Source organism: Rhincodon typus, chromosome 30 (genome assembly GCF_021869965.1).
Source record: "Rhincodon typus isolate 14 chromosome 30, sRhiTyp1.1, whole genome shotgun sequence".
NCBI lineage: Eukaryota > Metazoa > Chordata > Chondrichthyes > Orectolobiformes > Rhincodontidae > Rhincodon > Rhincodon typus.
This window is the reverse complement of record NC_063361.1, coordinates 4,719,467-4,736,649: the sequence shown is the minus strand read 5'-3', so window position 1 is coordinate 4,736,649 and position 17,183 is coordinate 4,719,467. Positions and strand designations below refer to the sequence as shown.

At 38.8% G+C, this 17,183-nt stretch overlaps 1 protein-coding gene across 7 annotated transcripts in view; it reads left to right on the top strand.

Annotated features, from left to right (window-relative positions):
* The window catches only part of tanc2a (tetratricopeptide repeat, ankyrin repeat and coiled-coil containing 2a), a 754,278-nt gene that overhangs the window by 609,139 nt on the left and 127,956 nt on the right, over positions 1 to 17,183 (top strand). For all 7 annotated transcript variants that reach the window (XM_048614640.1, XM_048614638.1, XM_048614637.1 and 4 more), the window contains one exon: positions 2,617 to 3,224. In XM_048614640.1, the coding sequence (XP_048470597.1) occupies positions 2,617 to 3,224 (608 nt within the window). The remainder of the gene's footprint in view (positions 1 to 2,616; positions 3,225 to 17,183) is intronic.

The following is a 17,183-nucleotide window of genomic DNA, read 5'->3' as shown; positions in this document are numbered from 1 at the left end:
TGGCAGAAAGAGGCAAAACTTATGAATGATCATTAAAGGCTGTTAAGATCGGTTTTGATTTCCTGAGGTGCTAAGTGTGCGTGTTGAGTTTGGACTGAGATGACTGTTTAAATTCTAGTTACCATTCTAGTTATTTATAAATTATTATAAATAATAAATTTATTATAAATTCTAGTTATCATAGTCTTACCAGACCGTAGGGCTGCTCTCTCATTAGAAACAACTCGTGGTGGTTTAACCTGAGGGTCACCACACCTCAGGTAAGGGGAGAGAATATGGTAACCTCAGCCAGTGTGGGAGGTGAACCCATGCCATTGGCATCGCTTTGCATTGCGAATCAGCTATCCAGCCAACTGAGATAACTGACACCCATTTACCTGTGCAACCAGGGGCTTGTACTTTTCAACATGACATGACCCAAAAGCAAGGAGTACAGTTATCTTGTGTATGTGTGCTTACAAATTTGATAATAGTTCTTTATTGTTGATAGAACTTCATACTGACAATGTCCTGGCCTTGGAGCACATTGTGTTGACAAAAGCATGGAAAGGGCAAATGTCCTTTAAGAAGCTTTGGAATATTAGAATTATCCCAATGTGATAAGCTGTGCACTTGCATGGTACCCAAGGCTTCACCCTCCCCTGGACTGTCAAATTGTTTCCCACCCTTAAAAAATTATTTGCTTGTAAACAAACACACCACCTGCTTCATCGTGAAGTCTGCCTTATTCCAATTATGTGTAGCATGTATCATTGTTTAATGTTAAGAATGTATGTTGGATGGGGGACTGGTTTGACCTCATCAAAGGTCTAAATTCACAGAATATGGGGTCTAGTCCACTGCCAAAGCCTAACATAAAGACACATGTCAAGAGCAGATGTAGGCCATTTAGCCCTTAAAGCCTGCCTCACCATTCAGTAACATCGTGGGTGATCCTCTATCTTAGTGCTATATTCTGGCTTTCTCCCCATATCCCTTGATGTCTTTAAAATCTAAAAATACATCTATAAGATCTTTAGTTGGAGCATTACAATTTGTTGGAGTCCCTGGGTGGAGAGGGTAAAATCAACCATATTCCACTGCAAGTGTAGTCATGTGGTGAAGATGGGAGCAGACCCCTTTATGATGCGGGAGTCAATAAATGTGGAGCTGGAAAAGCACAGTGGGTCGGACAGCATCCGAGGAGCAGGCAAGTCAACATTTCAGGCTGAAATTCCTCCCTGCTCCTCAGATGCTGTCTGACCCACTGTGCTTTTACAGCTGCACATTTATTGACACTAGCTTCTAGCATCTGCAATCCTTCCTTTCCCCTTTGTGATGCTCTGTGTTTGAATAGCCTTTTGACCTTCAGTAACCAGTCTCTCCCCTGATGATAAGATAATTGGCTAAAATTGGAAGGGCCTTTGGTGCCTGTTAACTGTAAAACAGAAAAGTCAAACACCTTCAGATGAAGAAAGGGAAGGGAGGAATAAGGAGAGAAAAAAAAAAACAAGTGAAGTTCATCAGATGACCTGCAGAGTATTGCATTAGATTGACATATTAGAAAGGTTCAGAGCAATATGACAAAGAGGAGACAGAGGGCGGTGACATATATTTAGCTAATGTGATAGAAATGAAAATCAAGTGGAAGATAATACTTTTTAAAACCCATTGCATTTTCATTAATGACAAGATAATATTTGTTGCCAATCCCTTATTGCTCTTGAAAAGGCTTGTTAAACCATTTCAGAGAGCAGTTAAGGGTCAGCCGTATTGTGTGGATCACATATCAGCCAGGCTGCAATAGGGCATCTTATTCCCTTCTTTAAAGAATACCTAGTGAAGCAAATGGGCTTTTACAATAATCTGGTAGTTTAATTTCCACCATTACTGATATTATATTTTTATTCACATTTGTTAATTAGTTGAATTTAAATTCCCCAGTTACAGTGGTGGGATTTGAACTCATTTCTCCAGATTGCTAGTCTTGGAGTCTAGATTATTAATCCAGTAATATTACCAATCCATCACTGTCCTCCTGATAAAATTCCATAAATAAAGAATTACTAGCAGCAATTTCTCCTTGGAAAACCAGTTATATTGCATCCTGATTGATTGTTGTGTCTAGACATCCTATCAAACAGGTTGATGGGAGTGATTTCACAATAACTATATGTCACCACACACAGCTTTTTGCATGTTGACGAGATATAGTCTGTTAAGTAGACTGGAACGGTAGACAGCTTGGTACATGAAATGTCATATGGACTGCAGAAGATGATTTACTTTACAGTAGTCAGCAATAAAATAACAAATTGAAAATTTTGAGTTTTATCTACTGCAGTGTAACATATATTGCTGATACCTTGCACACTTGAATTTACCCAAAATATTTGAGTTTTGCTTTGGACTTGCATTTAAATTGGAATCTTTTTCCCTTATATTTGTGGACTTGTAGTGAGAAATGAACTGTTAGTGAGCTATTACTGACCTTTTTAGTCATTGTCTGTTGATGTCTCTGTCATGATTCAAGCAGTTTATCTACTGTAGCAATAAATCTTTAAGCTTTATACTGTTGCTGTGATCACATTGTCACCAGACTGTGTGTGTTTAATCGAAAAACAATGTTTTTCACAGGAGGTGGCCAAACTTCTTCCATTTCACAAGATATATCTGGACAAACTGGATGTGAACGAGGCAATAGACCAGGACCTACAGGCCTATATCCTTCACCGAATCCACAGTAGCCCTGAAATCCAGAATAACATCTCCCTTAATGGTAAAATGGACAACACAACCTTTGGCAAACTCAGTACTCATCTTAAGGCTTTGAGCCAAGGGTCATATCTCTACCTAAAACTGACTTTTGACTTGATTGAGAAAGGTTACTTGGTGCTTAAGAGTTCAAGCTATAAAGTAGTACCTGTTTCCCTCGCTGAGGTCTACCTCTTACAGTGCAACATGAAATTCCCAACACAATCCTCATTTGAACGGGTTCTACCACTGTTGAATGTGGCTGTTGCATCCTTGCATCCTATGACAGATGATCAGCTTTATCAGGCAATCAATGCAGGAAATATTGATGGTAACCTTGAGTGGGAGGATTTCCAACAGCGGATGGACAATCTTTCCATGTTTCTGATAAAACGTCGGGATATGACACGGATGTTTGTTCATCCATCCTTTCGAGAATGGCTGATATGGAGAGAAGATGGAGAGAAGACCAAGTTTCTTTGTGATCCCAGGTAAGAAATTGCAACCAATGTCTCTTTTATGAGAAACCTGGACAAAGGAATGTGGAAAACTTTGCTTGTTCATTTCTTTATCAATTGGACAATATTTAAAAACCTGACAAACCTACACAGGTTATCATTTTGCATCTATCATGTAAACAAGTTGTAACATGATGTCACTTGTCTCATTCTGACTGTGGTAAAACCATCTTGCAACATGATAAAAATCAAGAATAGAATAAGGTAATTTTTTTTATTAAAGCTCATCTGAGTCGATCAGCTTTTACTACATTGGTTTTCAGACAATCCTTTTTGAAACTGTGTTGAGTTAATTTTCTCGTGCTATAGCATTTGAATCATTTGACAACGTAAAATCAAATCCTCTACATCAGGTTCCGTTTCGGTGGTTGCATTGAAGAGCTCATTTTATCCATTTTTCTAACCCACAGTCAAATATGCACTCGCGTAAAGAGTTAATTCTATGATTTCAATGCATTCAAAGGCATTCTTGATATTCTTCCACAATCTGTTCATTTTAGATATAGTACAGTCATGATACATTGCAGCTCTTGGCATGACTGAGTTGGATTATTGGATTCCATTTATTATTAACAAATATGAATGCATATAGCTATGGCCTAAATTCCGGATGAATCCGCATGTAATATCTGCGGGAGGTGGGTGTTCCCTGATGCAACGGTCAGATTATCTCTATCAATTCAAGGTGCAAAAACTAATGTAACTAAGATAATTGGAAAGATGTTGTTTAACCATTGGTTTGTGCCCATTGAGAATTTTACTGATTTCAACTTGGGTCACACTGACAGTATACACAAAATTAAGAACCATGAGAAACGAATAACTTTTGAAGTAATTGGAAATGTGCCCGTCTGTTGATCTCCAAACCACATGTTCAGCCTGGTTGTAAGTAATAGTGCATTACCAGTCAGCTTCAGTCTACTTTCTCAGAATGTAATAAGCACCAAGAATCACTTCAGTACACAGCTATCTTCTTTCATGACAGTTTCAGTTCTATTCCTTCATTTCCACCTTTTTGTACTTTCAATCAAAGTATTGCATTTGTTATCCTTTTCACTCCTAACTTTCTAATATTTGCACTTGTCCCTGACCTGTGAACTCTATATCCTAGTAAGCAATTTTCCTGATCAACTTTGCCATTTTTGATTTACGTTATCCATTATTAATATTCATACATCTTTTGCATTATCTTATTATACTGGGTGCTGTCATCATCCTCGCCCTGCTGAGAAATCTGTAGCTCATTCCTGTAATTAATCCTGCCCAATAGTTGCTTCTTAACTCGAGGCTGAATTTGTTTTAGGTTGTCCGTGTATAAAATGAAATCAAGTTCCTTAACTCTCAAATTATCTTATGCATATTAGGTACCCACTTTACTCACTATTCTTGTGGAATTCATTTCCATCATCAAGATGCACCATGCTTCTGAAATCCCAAGACCATGGTTTCCCTGAAAAGTGGGATGCCTCAGAGAAAGATTAGAAACTATTTTTGGATGTTATGTATATCTCTTTCTTCAAGGTACATAGCAATCCTCTTGCTTGAACATTAACTTCAGAGACTTTATATTTTAATTGTATCCACATTTTTAAATAGGTTTAATTCTCTACTTCTACCCAGATCTTCCATTCTTCACATTTTCGCTTTTCCTAGGATTCTCATTTCCTCAGCCATTTACTCTTACTTTGTCTCTTCAATGTCTCTGACTATGTTATTTAGGTGATCTGTTCATTCATTGCACTCATGAATCTTTGAGTTCTCATTTTTATTTCACGTATAGATGTTCTTCCTAATTTTAAAAAACATTGAGAAGATGCCATTTGTCAGATATTTTCAAACTTAACGAAGTTTCATACCCAGAAGGTTGACTTATCTCATGTTTCTACAGGTACTGACTGATACCATAAGACCGTAAGAAATATGAACAAGAATAGAAAGTTCGGCCTCTCAAGCCTGCTTCATTATTCAGTAGGATCATGGCCGATCCAACATTCATCACGTCCACTTTCCCGCCTCTTCCGTGTAAATCTTAATTCCACTGTTGATCGTCTATCCATCTATCTCAGCCTTGAATATACACGAGGACTCTGCCCCCATAGCTCTCTGTGGCAAGGAGTTCCAAAGACACTCAACAAACTGCTAGAAGAAATTTCTCCTCATCTCAGTTTTAAACTAGCACCCCTTCATTCTGAGACTATGCCTTCTGGTCCTAGACTCTTCCCATAAGGGGAAACATCCTCCCAGCATTTGCCATGTCAAGCCTCTTAAGAACCTTAAGAATATGTTTCAATGCAATCACCTGTCTTTCTTCTAAACTCCAATTAGTGCCAAGATGATAAAGACACTCCCCAGGGCAATTACTTGTTCACGTTAGGAGACATTCTGATGCTATGAATTGCATTAATTTAACAACAAAATGAGGCCAGTGTCTGTGATACATAATCTATTGGTGATTAATACTGCTTTTCTATTCTCTACATGTTGTTGCAGTTTAACCTCAGCTCTGAAAGTCACAAAAATATGACAAGCCCAGAAAGTGAATGCAGCTAACTTGAGATGTTTGGTCAAAAACAAAAGTTGCTGGAAAAGCTCAGCAAGTCTGGCAGCGTCTGTGAAGAAAGAAGTCAGAGTTAACGTTTCAGGCCCGGTGACCTTTCCTCGGAGACCTTCTGAGGAAGGGTCATCGGACCCAAAATGTTAGCTCTGATTTTTTTCTTCACTGATCCTGCCAGACCTGCTGAGCTTTTCCAGCAACTTCTGTTTTTGTTCCTGATTTACAGCATCCACCGTTCTTTCCGTTTTTATTTTGTTGGATCAAAATCCTTACACAGGACTGCAATGATTTAAGAAGGCTGCTTATTACCATCTTCTTAAATGCAGTTAAGAGTGGGTAATATTGCCAGCAATGCTCAAATCCCATTATAGCATTTTGAAACATTCCTTATTTTACCAAGTGTACATGTACGTATTCTCCAGAGGTATAAGTTAATACTTGCCAATGTTAATACAAAGTTTTTGACATAATGTATATCTACAAACTTTTACATTTCTTTAGCACCTTTTGGAGTCTCTTTTGAAGTTCACTTGGAGGTCTGTCCTACAGAGAAATGCTTCATGCTTTTTGAATATAATTTATGGAAATGAGTCTGGGGATTCTCTCCATTGAGCTTGTGCATACTAAGTATGGATAATGAGATAAAGAAGTGAGTCTCTTGTTAAAACCAATAAGTTTGACTGCTGTCAGAAGTATGAACACTTTGCTTAGAAGCTGCAAACTGTTCGCAGTACTCCATGGGTGGTCTCCTTGAAGCACTGTACAATTTTGAACTCGCTTAATGTTGTATTCCACACCCCTTGCAGTAAAAGCCAACACGCTATTGCCCTCTGAATTGCATTCTATGCCTCCATGCTAACTTTGTGTTCCCCGTGCAGATGATCTGAGAGCTAAACTCCAGAGTGGACGGGTAGGGCCAGTGCACGACAGTTGCAGAGAATGCATTTGTTGACTTTAGTTAGGGCCATTTTGGTTGCAGTAGCGGGTTTTAGAAATTTGATTGAAGAGATAAAAACGTGGAGTTGCTGGTAAAATGGGCAGAAATTTGAGATGTGGCAGCCTATTTTAGAGACTTCTTATATGGACGGTAATCAAAATATAGGAGCAGAAGCCTGCTCCACCATTCAGTGCAATCATTGCTAATCTTTGATCACAACCTCCCTGATCACCACGGCCTTTTTTCTCTGATTCCAAAAATCTAATGATTTCAGCCTTGAGGACACTCGACAATTGAGCATGCACAATTCTAAAGTGAATTGCAAAAATTTACAATCTTCTCCAGCTAAATTTTAGCTTCTCCAGGAGAAACAGCCTTTCAGCATTTACCTTGTGAAGTCCACTCAGAATCTCATTGGCTTCAATGGCATCACATTTTATCCTTCTGAACAGCAGGTATCAGCATATTCAACTCTATTTCTTCTACTACGCATGCGCTTTCATCACACTATTAATGTTATGAATCTATGAGACCCTCTTCTTGCCAAGTATCTCCTTTTTTCAATGTGAAACCAAAATGTCAAAGCACTTCAGGCGTGGTCTCCTTGAGGCCCAGTACAATTGCAGTAAGACTCCCTTACTCTCATGTATCCTTTACTCTCTCTATATCATGTATAGCTTCCAGATTGCTTGCTGTACCTGCAAGATACCTTTCCAGACATGAGTGCAGAGGCAACCAATTCCCTCTGAACACTAACATCCAATAACGTGTATCACTATTGAAAACATGATGAACTGGATTTTCTAAGAAGTGGCAATCTCGGACAATTCTGATAATTGCCCTCAGAAATATGGAGCTATGCTTCCATTCTAGCAGTTCTTTCATAATGCAAACTGTCAGAAGAAGCCAACCTACAACCCTTTTTTAAAGCAGTCACCTGCCATATTCTGAATCGTAAAGGTCCTGACAGCTACTTTGAGAAGTGCAAATAGTAAGTATATAAACTGTGTGCAGGAATATATGCAGGAGAAGGGAATACAGGCTTAGGATGATGGATTTAGATGAGAAGAGATAAAATATTTGTTACACATCTGTCATTTCCTTCATCCTTATTATAACTTCTGCTAACTCAGCCTGTAAAGAACCCACATTTACTTTGACTGTTCTTTCCCTTATTCTTTGAAGTCCTTCCAATTTATTTTTTGGTTTTTTGTTGCTTGTGAATATTTTATGTTCCATCTTATAGTTCTTTGTCAACTTTCCTTTTCAATGAGTTAATCATTTCACCTTGGAATTAGGACTTCACCTAGTTTTTAATGATGCATTTCAGCAAAAGCCAGATCGCTGTTTTCCAGTGAAACTCCAGAAATATTGTCATTCTGTTTCCACAAGATTTGTATCAGAAAGTATAGAATTGAAAACACTTATGAGGAGGACAGAAGTTCTGGGTATGCATTGCCCTCTAGGGATGGAATTTCTTGTTTGTTGTACAACTTGCTGGATTGAAAGACTGAGAATAATTGCATCTGTGAAAGGCAACCTCACATTTTAAAATCTTAGCATGACACTTTCCACTAAGATGAGGGTGTTATGTGTTACAAAATCTGCTGAAGAAACAAGATGCCAGTTGTGTTAGACAAGCTGAAAATCCACTGCGCTTTTCTAATATGATCGAATTGAATAAAAAAAGAGACAGGTCTCAGGTGTTCAATCTGAACCATTAATAAAAAGCTGATGTGTAGTCGCTGGCTTCCATATTTTACGCTGATGAGTATAAAATATAGACTGAATGCAGATATGATCACTGAGCCGTGGAGCAAATGACTCTTGGGGAAAAAACACAGACGACAGCAGGAAGAAAACAGTTTCAGTAGCATTGAGACAATGAACTTTACGGTTAATCACGTGCATTGTGGCTTTCTAAACAGGAGGAGCATAGAGTACAAGATCAAGAAGGTATTATTAAACTTGCATAAGACACTTGTTAGACTTCAGCTGGATTATTGTGTACTGTTACAGCCATCACCTATGGGAATGATGTGAATGCATTGGAGAGAGTGCAGAAGCTATTTAGAAGAATGTGTCCAGGAATGAAAAGCTTCAGTTACGATGGTAGATCGAAGATGCTGGCATTGTTCTCCTTAGAGAGAAGGTGAAGAGGAGATCTGATAGAGGTTTTCAAAATCATGACAGGACTAGATAGAGAGAAATTGTTCTCGCTTTTATAAAAGGATGAGGGCACAGATTTAGTGACTTGCAAATACAATATGAGGAAAAATGTTTTCACACAGCAAGATGTTAGGACTTGGAAAGCAGTTCCTGAAAGTATGGAGATCAGCTGTGGCATTCAAGAAGGTAGTGGATGATTATTCAGATGGAAATAATGAACAGTGGTACGTGGAAAAAGTAGGAAATTGACAATAGTTAATGATGTTTACTTGAAGAGCCAGCACACTCACGATTGACCAATTTGCTGCTTTCTGTGCCATAAGACCTCTGTGATTCAGGGCTTTAGGATGTTGCAATAGAGGCAAAGAATCATTACAACACATAAGAAACCACTTAACCCATTGTGTTCATGTCAGCTTTCCGTGGAACAATCAATCCCATTCTCCTGCATCCCTACACTCATGCAGTTGATTCCCGTTATGCCTACCCAATTTCCTGCTGTTCTACATTCTATCCAATGCTTCCCTAAAGTGCGATGCCAAGAACTGGACATTACACCCCAACTGAGGTGAAACCATTGTTCAATGCAAGTTTAACATAACCTTCTTGCCCTTGCACATTATACCCTATTAATAACACCATTAGCAGTTCTCTTAACATGTCCTGTCACTTTCAGTGACTTATACACATGTACATATAGGGTCCTTCTGCTCCTGAACCCCCTTAAAAATTGTAATATATGTTCTTTTTTCTTCCCAAATGAGTCTTCCATGCATGAAATTTCATCTGCACTTGCCCAACCATTCCACCAATCTGGCCATGTTCACAATGCCTCAGCATTCATACCTTCATGTCTTGGTGCCAGTAAGAGAGATTTTTGCTATCATAAGAAAACTCAGAAACCAAACAGATCATCAAAGGCCAAGCCAATCGGCTTTTATCAGATTTTGGGATAGTGACATTTTTTTTTTAACTATTTGTTTGAACATGTTATGAGCCTTGAATCCAGACCTTCTGGCCCAGAAGTAGGGACATGACCACTGCCGCAAGATCATCTTCTAGTGGGATTGTTATCACTGTTGCATTAGTTTCAATCAGTATAACTGGCATTTTTTATTGCCTGGAATTGCTGTTGAGGATTTTAACAATGATCCGCCCAGTCGTAATTGAGATGGAATTGAAAGCACGTGACTGACCTTTATAAGCACCCAAAAATCAAAGTGGTAGAACTTTTTTAGTTGCTGTAGGTGTAGGGGTATTTATTGAACTAATATTTTATTAGGCCAGACTGTTTCAGGGGTTTTTAGGGAGTTATTTTCTCATCTTGGCGCTCAGTCATGAAGGTTAACAATTTATCCTTCAGTGACTGATTTCCCAGATAATCACAACAGAACATCTTGCAGCTCATTCTGACTGATATGCAAATATAAACCATGACATACATTTCCTGGTTAACCAACACCTCTATATAAACAAAATATCACTTCCTTGTTTTCAAATCCTTTCATTGCCTCACTTTTTTTTCTTGCAATCTTTTCCAATCTCTCAACTTTTTCTAATTATGGGCTCTTGAGCATCTCCGATTTTAATTAATCTACCAATGATAGTCATGTTTTCAGTTACCTTGGTCCTAAATTCAGGAACACTGTCTAAATATCTCCGCCTCTATCACCTTTGTCCAAGTTTATTGATCATTACCCTAACATACTTGTGCATGGGTCAGTGTGATTTTTGTTTTAATAACGCCTCTGAAGCATTTTGGAATATCTAGTTATGTTTTATTCTCGGGTATATTCCTTCGGACCTTCCTCTAAAGTATTTCATTATCAGGTCTAATGTTCTGTTCTGTGGCTTGATGGCAGGTTTGGTTCCTGTGAGACACCTTATGTTTTGTTACATCAGAGGCACTATACAAACTCCTTCTTGTTGAGGTGATCTAAAGGCTAAGAGTGTAAAATACCTCATTTTGGTATTTCAATTATACTAAGTGTAAAGAATCAAACAGGCACAGACTGACTTTAATGATTGCTAACAGTGGAACTGAATAGGACAATTCAAAAGTGTTGTGTTCCTCAGATAGTGTGTTTGTATATAATACCTGTATTGATTTATTTTTAGCCATTTTGCAACACAGCCATTAATAGGTAAGATTTCAATGGAAGTAATTCATTGCTTGTAGATACTGTGTCACAGATAAATGAATCATTGCAGCTAGTCATGACTGTTTGTGTTCAAAAGTGGCATCCATCCAGACAGTAAATACTACTACATGAATAATCACCCTTCCTCCCATTGTGGCACCAAGGCTTTTAAAACCAGTGTAAACCATAATATATCACAAAGGCATTCTGAACAGTGTACACTGACTGACTTCAAAATTGAGAATTGATTAAAAGATTGTTGAGGTCGGCAGCACTGTTACCTGAAGTAAATGTAAATTTTATTGAACAATAAATAGAAAAACATTATTTGTGCTTCCACACTTTGCCTTCCGACATTCAATAGTGTCATAGTCATTCAGCATGGAACAGACCCTTTGGTTCAAATCGTCCATGCTGACCACATTCCCAAACTAAACTCATCCCATTTGCCTGCATATGGCCCATTTCCTTCCAAAGCTTTCCTATTTATGTACTTATCCAAATGTCTTTTAAATGTTGTAACTGTACCAATAGCCACTCCACCACTTCGCTGGCAGTTCATTCCACACACGAACCATTCTCTATGTAAAAAAAGTTGCCCCTCATGTTCCTTTTTAAAACTTTCTCCTCTCACTTTAAAAATATGACCCCTAGTTTTGAACTCCCCTACCTTGGGTAAAAGACCCTTGCTGTTTACTTATCTATGCCCCTCATAATTTTATAAACCTCTAACGTCATTCTTCAACCTTCTACACTCCAGTGAGGAAAGGTCCCAGCCTATTTTTATAACTCTTAAACTTCCTTTCCCGGCAACATCCTAGTAAATTTCTTCTAAGCCCTGTGCAGAATAATACTATCCTTCCTATTGCAGGGTGACCAGAACTGCACACAATATTCCAAAAGTGGACTCACCAACATCCTGTACAAGCTCAACGTGACATCCCAACTGTATATTCAAAGGTCGGAGCAATGAAGGCAAGCATACTAAATGCCGCCTTAATCACCCTGCCTATCTGTGAGGCAAATGTCAAAGAATTATGTACCTGAACCCCTAGGTCTCTCTGTTCTACGACACTACCCAAGGCACTACCATTAATCGTACAAGTCCTGCCCTTGTTTGTTTTACCAAAATGCAATACCTCACATTTATTCAAATTATGTTCCATCTGCCATCTGCCCATTGACCCAATTGATCATCTCTTTATAATCTTGGATAACTTTCTTCATTGTTCACCATACCACCTATTTTGATGTCATTCACAACCTTATTAATCATGCCTCCTATATTCTCATCCAAATAGTTTATATAAATGACAAACAAGGATGGACCCATTACCAATTCCTGTGGAACGCTGCTGGTCCCAGGTCTCCAGTCCGAAACACCACCCTCCACCACCATGCTGTCTTTTCCACTGTCAAGCCAACTTTGTATCCAATTGGCAAGCTCACCCTGAATCCTATTTGATCTAACTTTACTTATTAACTTTACCATGCAAAATCTTGTCAAATGCTTTACTAAAGTCCATGTTAACAATGTCTACCATTCTGCCCTCTTCAGTCTTTTTGGTTACTTCCTCAAAAAGCTCAATCAAGTTTGACAGACATGATTTCCCTTGCATAAAGCCATGCTAACTATCCCAAATAATTCCTTGCCTTACAAATCCTATCTTTCTGAATCACAATCAACAACTTACCCACCACCAGGCTCACAGGTCTATAGTTCACAAGCTTTTCCTTATAGCCTAGCTTAAATGAATGCATGGCAATAACCATCCTCCAGTCCTCCGGTACCTTAGCTGAAGTTATAGGTGATGCAGATATTTTCACTAGGGGCCCTGGAATTTCTTCCCTAATTTCCCACAATGTCCTGGCATACTCTTGATCAGGTCCCAGTGGTTTATCCACCTTTATGCTTTCCAAGACCTCCAGCACTTCCTTTTCTACAATGTGAACTGTTTTCAAAACATCAATATTTATTTCCCCTGAGTTCTCTAACCTTCATTTCCACAGTAAAAACTGATGCAAAATATTCATTTAGTATCTCTCCCATCTCCTGACATTCAACACATAGAAAACCTTATTTATTTTTAAGGGCCCCTATTTTCTCCCTAGTTACCCTCTTGCTCTTCATGTACATTTAGAATCTCTTGGATTATCCTTAACCTTATCTGCCAAGTCTGTCTCATCTCCTCTTTGCATTCCTGATTTTCCTCTTAAGAATGCCCCTGCATTCTTTATACTCTTCAAGAAATTCATTTTATCCCAACAGTCTACATCAAGTAAATGATTCTTTCTTATTCTTGACTAAAACCTCTGTCTTTATTCATCCATTGTTCCCTACTCTTACCAGCCTTACCAGTCACTCTAACAGGAACATAATGCCTCTGAGCTCTCACTATCACATTTTTGGAAGCCTCCCACTTGTCAGTTGTCCCTTTACCTTCAAACAGTCTATTCCAATCAACTTTTGAAAATTCTTATCTCATACCACTAAAAGTTGCCTTATTCTAATTAAGAATTTTAACTTTTATGGAAAGCTTATCTTTTTCTATAACTATTTTAAAACTAATACACTAGTTCCAAAGTATTCTCCTACTAACACTTCAGTCATTTGCCCTGCCTTATTTGCTGAGAGGTCAAGTTTTGCTCCTTCTGTATTAGGTACATTTACATATCGATAAAGAAATTTTTCTTGAACACGTTGATCAAATTCCTCACCATCCAAGCCTTTAGCACTATGGCAGTTCCAGTCAATGTTTAGAAAATTAAAATCCCCTACTATTACCCCTTGTTGTTCTTACATATATCTGAGATCCCTTTACATATTTGCTTCTCAAATTCTCTCTGACTGTTCGGGGACCTATAGTACAATCCCGCCAAGGTGATCATCCCCTTCTTATTTCTAATTTCTACCCACAGAGTTTCACTGGATGATCCCTCAGAAATATCCTCTCTAATTATAGTTGTAATGTCTTCCTTAATCAAAAACGCCACTCCCCGTCCTCTCTTGCCCTTCTCTCCACCCCCCCATCCTTCCTATAGCATCTAAAACCCAGAACATTGAGCTTACTGTCCTGCCCTCCCCTCAACCACGTTTCTGTCATAGCAATGATGTCTCAGTTGCATGTTCCAATACGTGCCTTGAGTTCATCAGCCTTACTTGTAAGACCTCTTGCATCAAAATAAATACAGTTTAATTCTTCAGCATTACCTCGTTCTCTGACTTGCTACTGTCTGCCTTTTCTAATTAACTTGCTGTTTTCTGATTCGGAACCATCTTCATCTGACTTTCTATTTTCACTGCTGCCCAGAAATCTCTCACCACCACCACCACAATTTCACCCCCCCAACCCCGAAACTATTTTAAAGGTTCCCATCCCCCATCCATGTTGAAGTTTAAAATATATCTGTTAATAAGTCACGTTTTTTTTAATTTCATCCCTGCTCTAACCAACACCACAAATGCTATCTGCTCACCAATATAGGTCTATAATCAATTAGGAAAGGATGATCTATAACAGTGCAAATAGCTGGTTTTCAGGCAATGTTCCTAATACATATCTGAGCTAAAAGCTTACCTGAGGGAAATCACTGTGCCGTAACATTTTATGGTAATTTGAGTAATTTTTTTTGTTCATTCATGTGCTGTGGATGTCACTGGCTAGCATATAGTGCCCATCCCTAACCAAGCAGAGGTCAGTTTAGATGCAACCATATTGCTGTGGGTCTGGAGTCACATGTAGGTTAGACCACTTAAGAAGACCACATTCCTTCCCTAAAGGACATTAGCAAGATTTTTTTTCCCAACAGTTGACAATGGTTTTATGGTCATTATTAGGCTCTTAGTTCCAGATTTTTTTTAACTGCATTCAAATTCCACCATGGTGAGATTTGAACCAGGTCTCCAGAACAACATCTGGGTCTCTGGATTAATGGTCTACTGATAATACCACTAGGCCATCGCCCCCACTGAATTTGTCAAATAGCAAGGCCTGAATTTTGTCTGCCACGTCAGGAGAGGAGAGAAGAGTCTGGTCAATGACCAGCTCTTTCATGCTGGCTCTTCATAGCCCTCTACTCTATATTTCAAAAAAATGTATTTACCTCCTTTAAATAATAGCAATGATCTAGACTCCACAGAGGGTAGGGAATTCCAGACATTCTCTGAAAAAGTAAATTTCTTCACGTCTCAGTTATTTCCCCTTATTTTGTAACTATGTCCCCAGTTTGGAGATTCCTACACTAGTGGAAACATCTGAACATCTACCCAGTGTAGCCTGCTCAGAATCATGTACATTTTCAATAAGATTGTTCCTCTGATGAATAAAGACCTAATCTCTCTAATCCTTCTTGATGAAATCAACCCTTTCATCTCAAGAATCGCCAAGTGAATTTCTTTTGAATTGCATCCAAAGCCAGGATATCCTTTCCTAAATTCATAAATATCAAATTGTACTCCATAATCACTGACACCCTGTACAGGTCTTTCATATTTTAAACTCCAACCTTGTAGCAATAAAGACTAAATTCCATTTGTCTTCTCAACTGCTTGCTGCATCTGCATGCTACTTTTTTGTGTTCTCTGCACAAGATCACACATCCTCTGTGCTGCACTTATTTAAAGTTTCTCCCTGTTTAGATAATACCAAAGGGCATAACCTTACACTTTCCTACATTAAACTTCACCTGCCAAGTATTTGCCCACTCACTCAACCTATCTTTATGCTCTCAGGGGAGAGAAAAAAAACAGTTTTTTAAATAAAAAAAATGAATCCTTCGAAATGAGCGTACTGGTCATACTGCAGCACTGTTCTGAGGAATGCAAGACATGTTGGACTAGAGTGCATCAACTGGTTTTTCCTTCTGATGCCTTGCAGATTCCTCTCTCCTCATCACAGCATGCCCCCCCAACTATTTTTTTTACGTTGCCAGCAAAGGCCCATTTCAGTACTCCAGCACTATGGGAAGATAAGAATTAATCACACAAAACAGGTCTCCAGTTCTCACTTACCACGCACCCCCACACAGTCTCATTCCCACTCCCCAATCAAACACGCATGCCTGCACATACACTCACTTGCCCTATGCCCATCCATACCATTCTCATGCCCCCCTGTGACCCCCTCATACCTCCATCGCAAACTATACTCCTCACTAATTCCCATAGCCCTTTAGAGCCCCTATTCCAATTTAGCTAACTCAGGTCAAGCCATGACCCCAGTAACCACCATCCCCTTCCCCTTCATCCAGTGCTCCCTCAAATTTTTTTTCAATGCATGGACCTCGGAGGTCTGTGTGCGGTAGCAACTTACAAAACCGGAAGTCACTACTTTGGCATGCAAATCGATATGCTTGGAACCTTGGATTGTTTGTGCAGTTTAGAGAGAATACTGCTTCCACCCTCCAGGCCAACTGTGACTAAGTAAATTTTATCAGTGTTTATTGTTAAAGTGACTATTTTTTTAAAAATCTGCTTATTGATTTAAAAAAAATCCATTCACTACATTTAACATCCTTCAAATATTTGAAAAAAAGGACTCATTTTGTTGAAACTTTTTATCTTGTACTCAACTTGTGAACAGGCCCAAAACTGTCCTTTTCATCCTGAAAAGTGCCAGCCCACCTGAAATCATCCTGGAAGGGTAAGGTATCTCAGTAGTTTGAGTTGCAGCTGCTACTATGCAGTAGCAACTGGAATAGTGTTCATTCATTACTAATGGGATGCTGCTGTCAAACCAAAAAGACGTTCCACGTATCACACAAATGAGTAATGTATTACATGAATGTCAGTGCCGTTGGGATGCCAGGTATGTAGACCATCTATCCCAAAGGCTGACAGATCATATCAAACAATATTTCCCTTCAGCTATTTGCTGGAAGCAAAGTACTGACCGTACCCAATCAACCTGTGCTGGCAAAACTCTCAATGGAGTCTCCAACATGAAATATAATGAGACGTCACTTGTGAAATAACCTTGAATGTGCGAAGAACTATAATAGCAACCAATTTAGGAATATCAATCAGATTATCGGTATGATGCGTATGCATGTACTGGAAGCCACATATACTAATACACAGGGCCTTGCTGGACAAACGTACACACGTGCCTGTTTCAACATAACAGTACAGG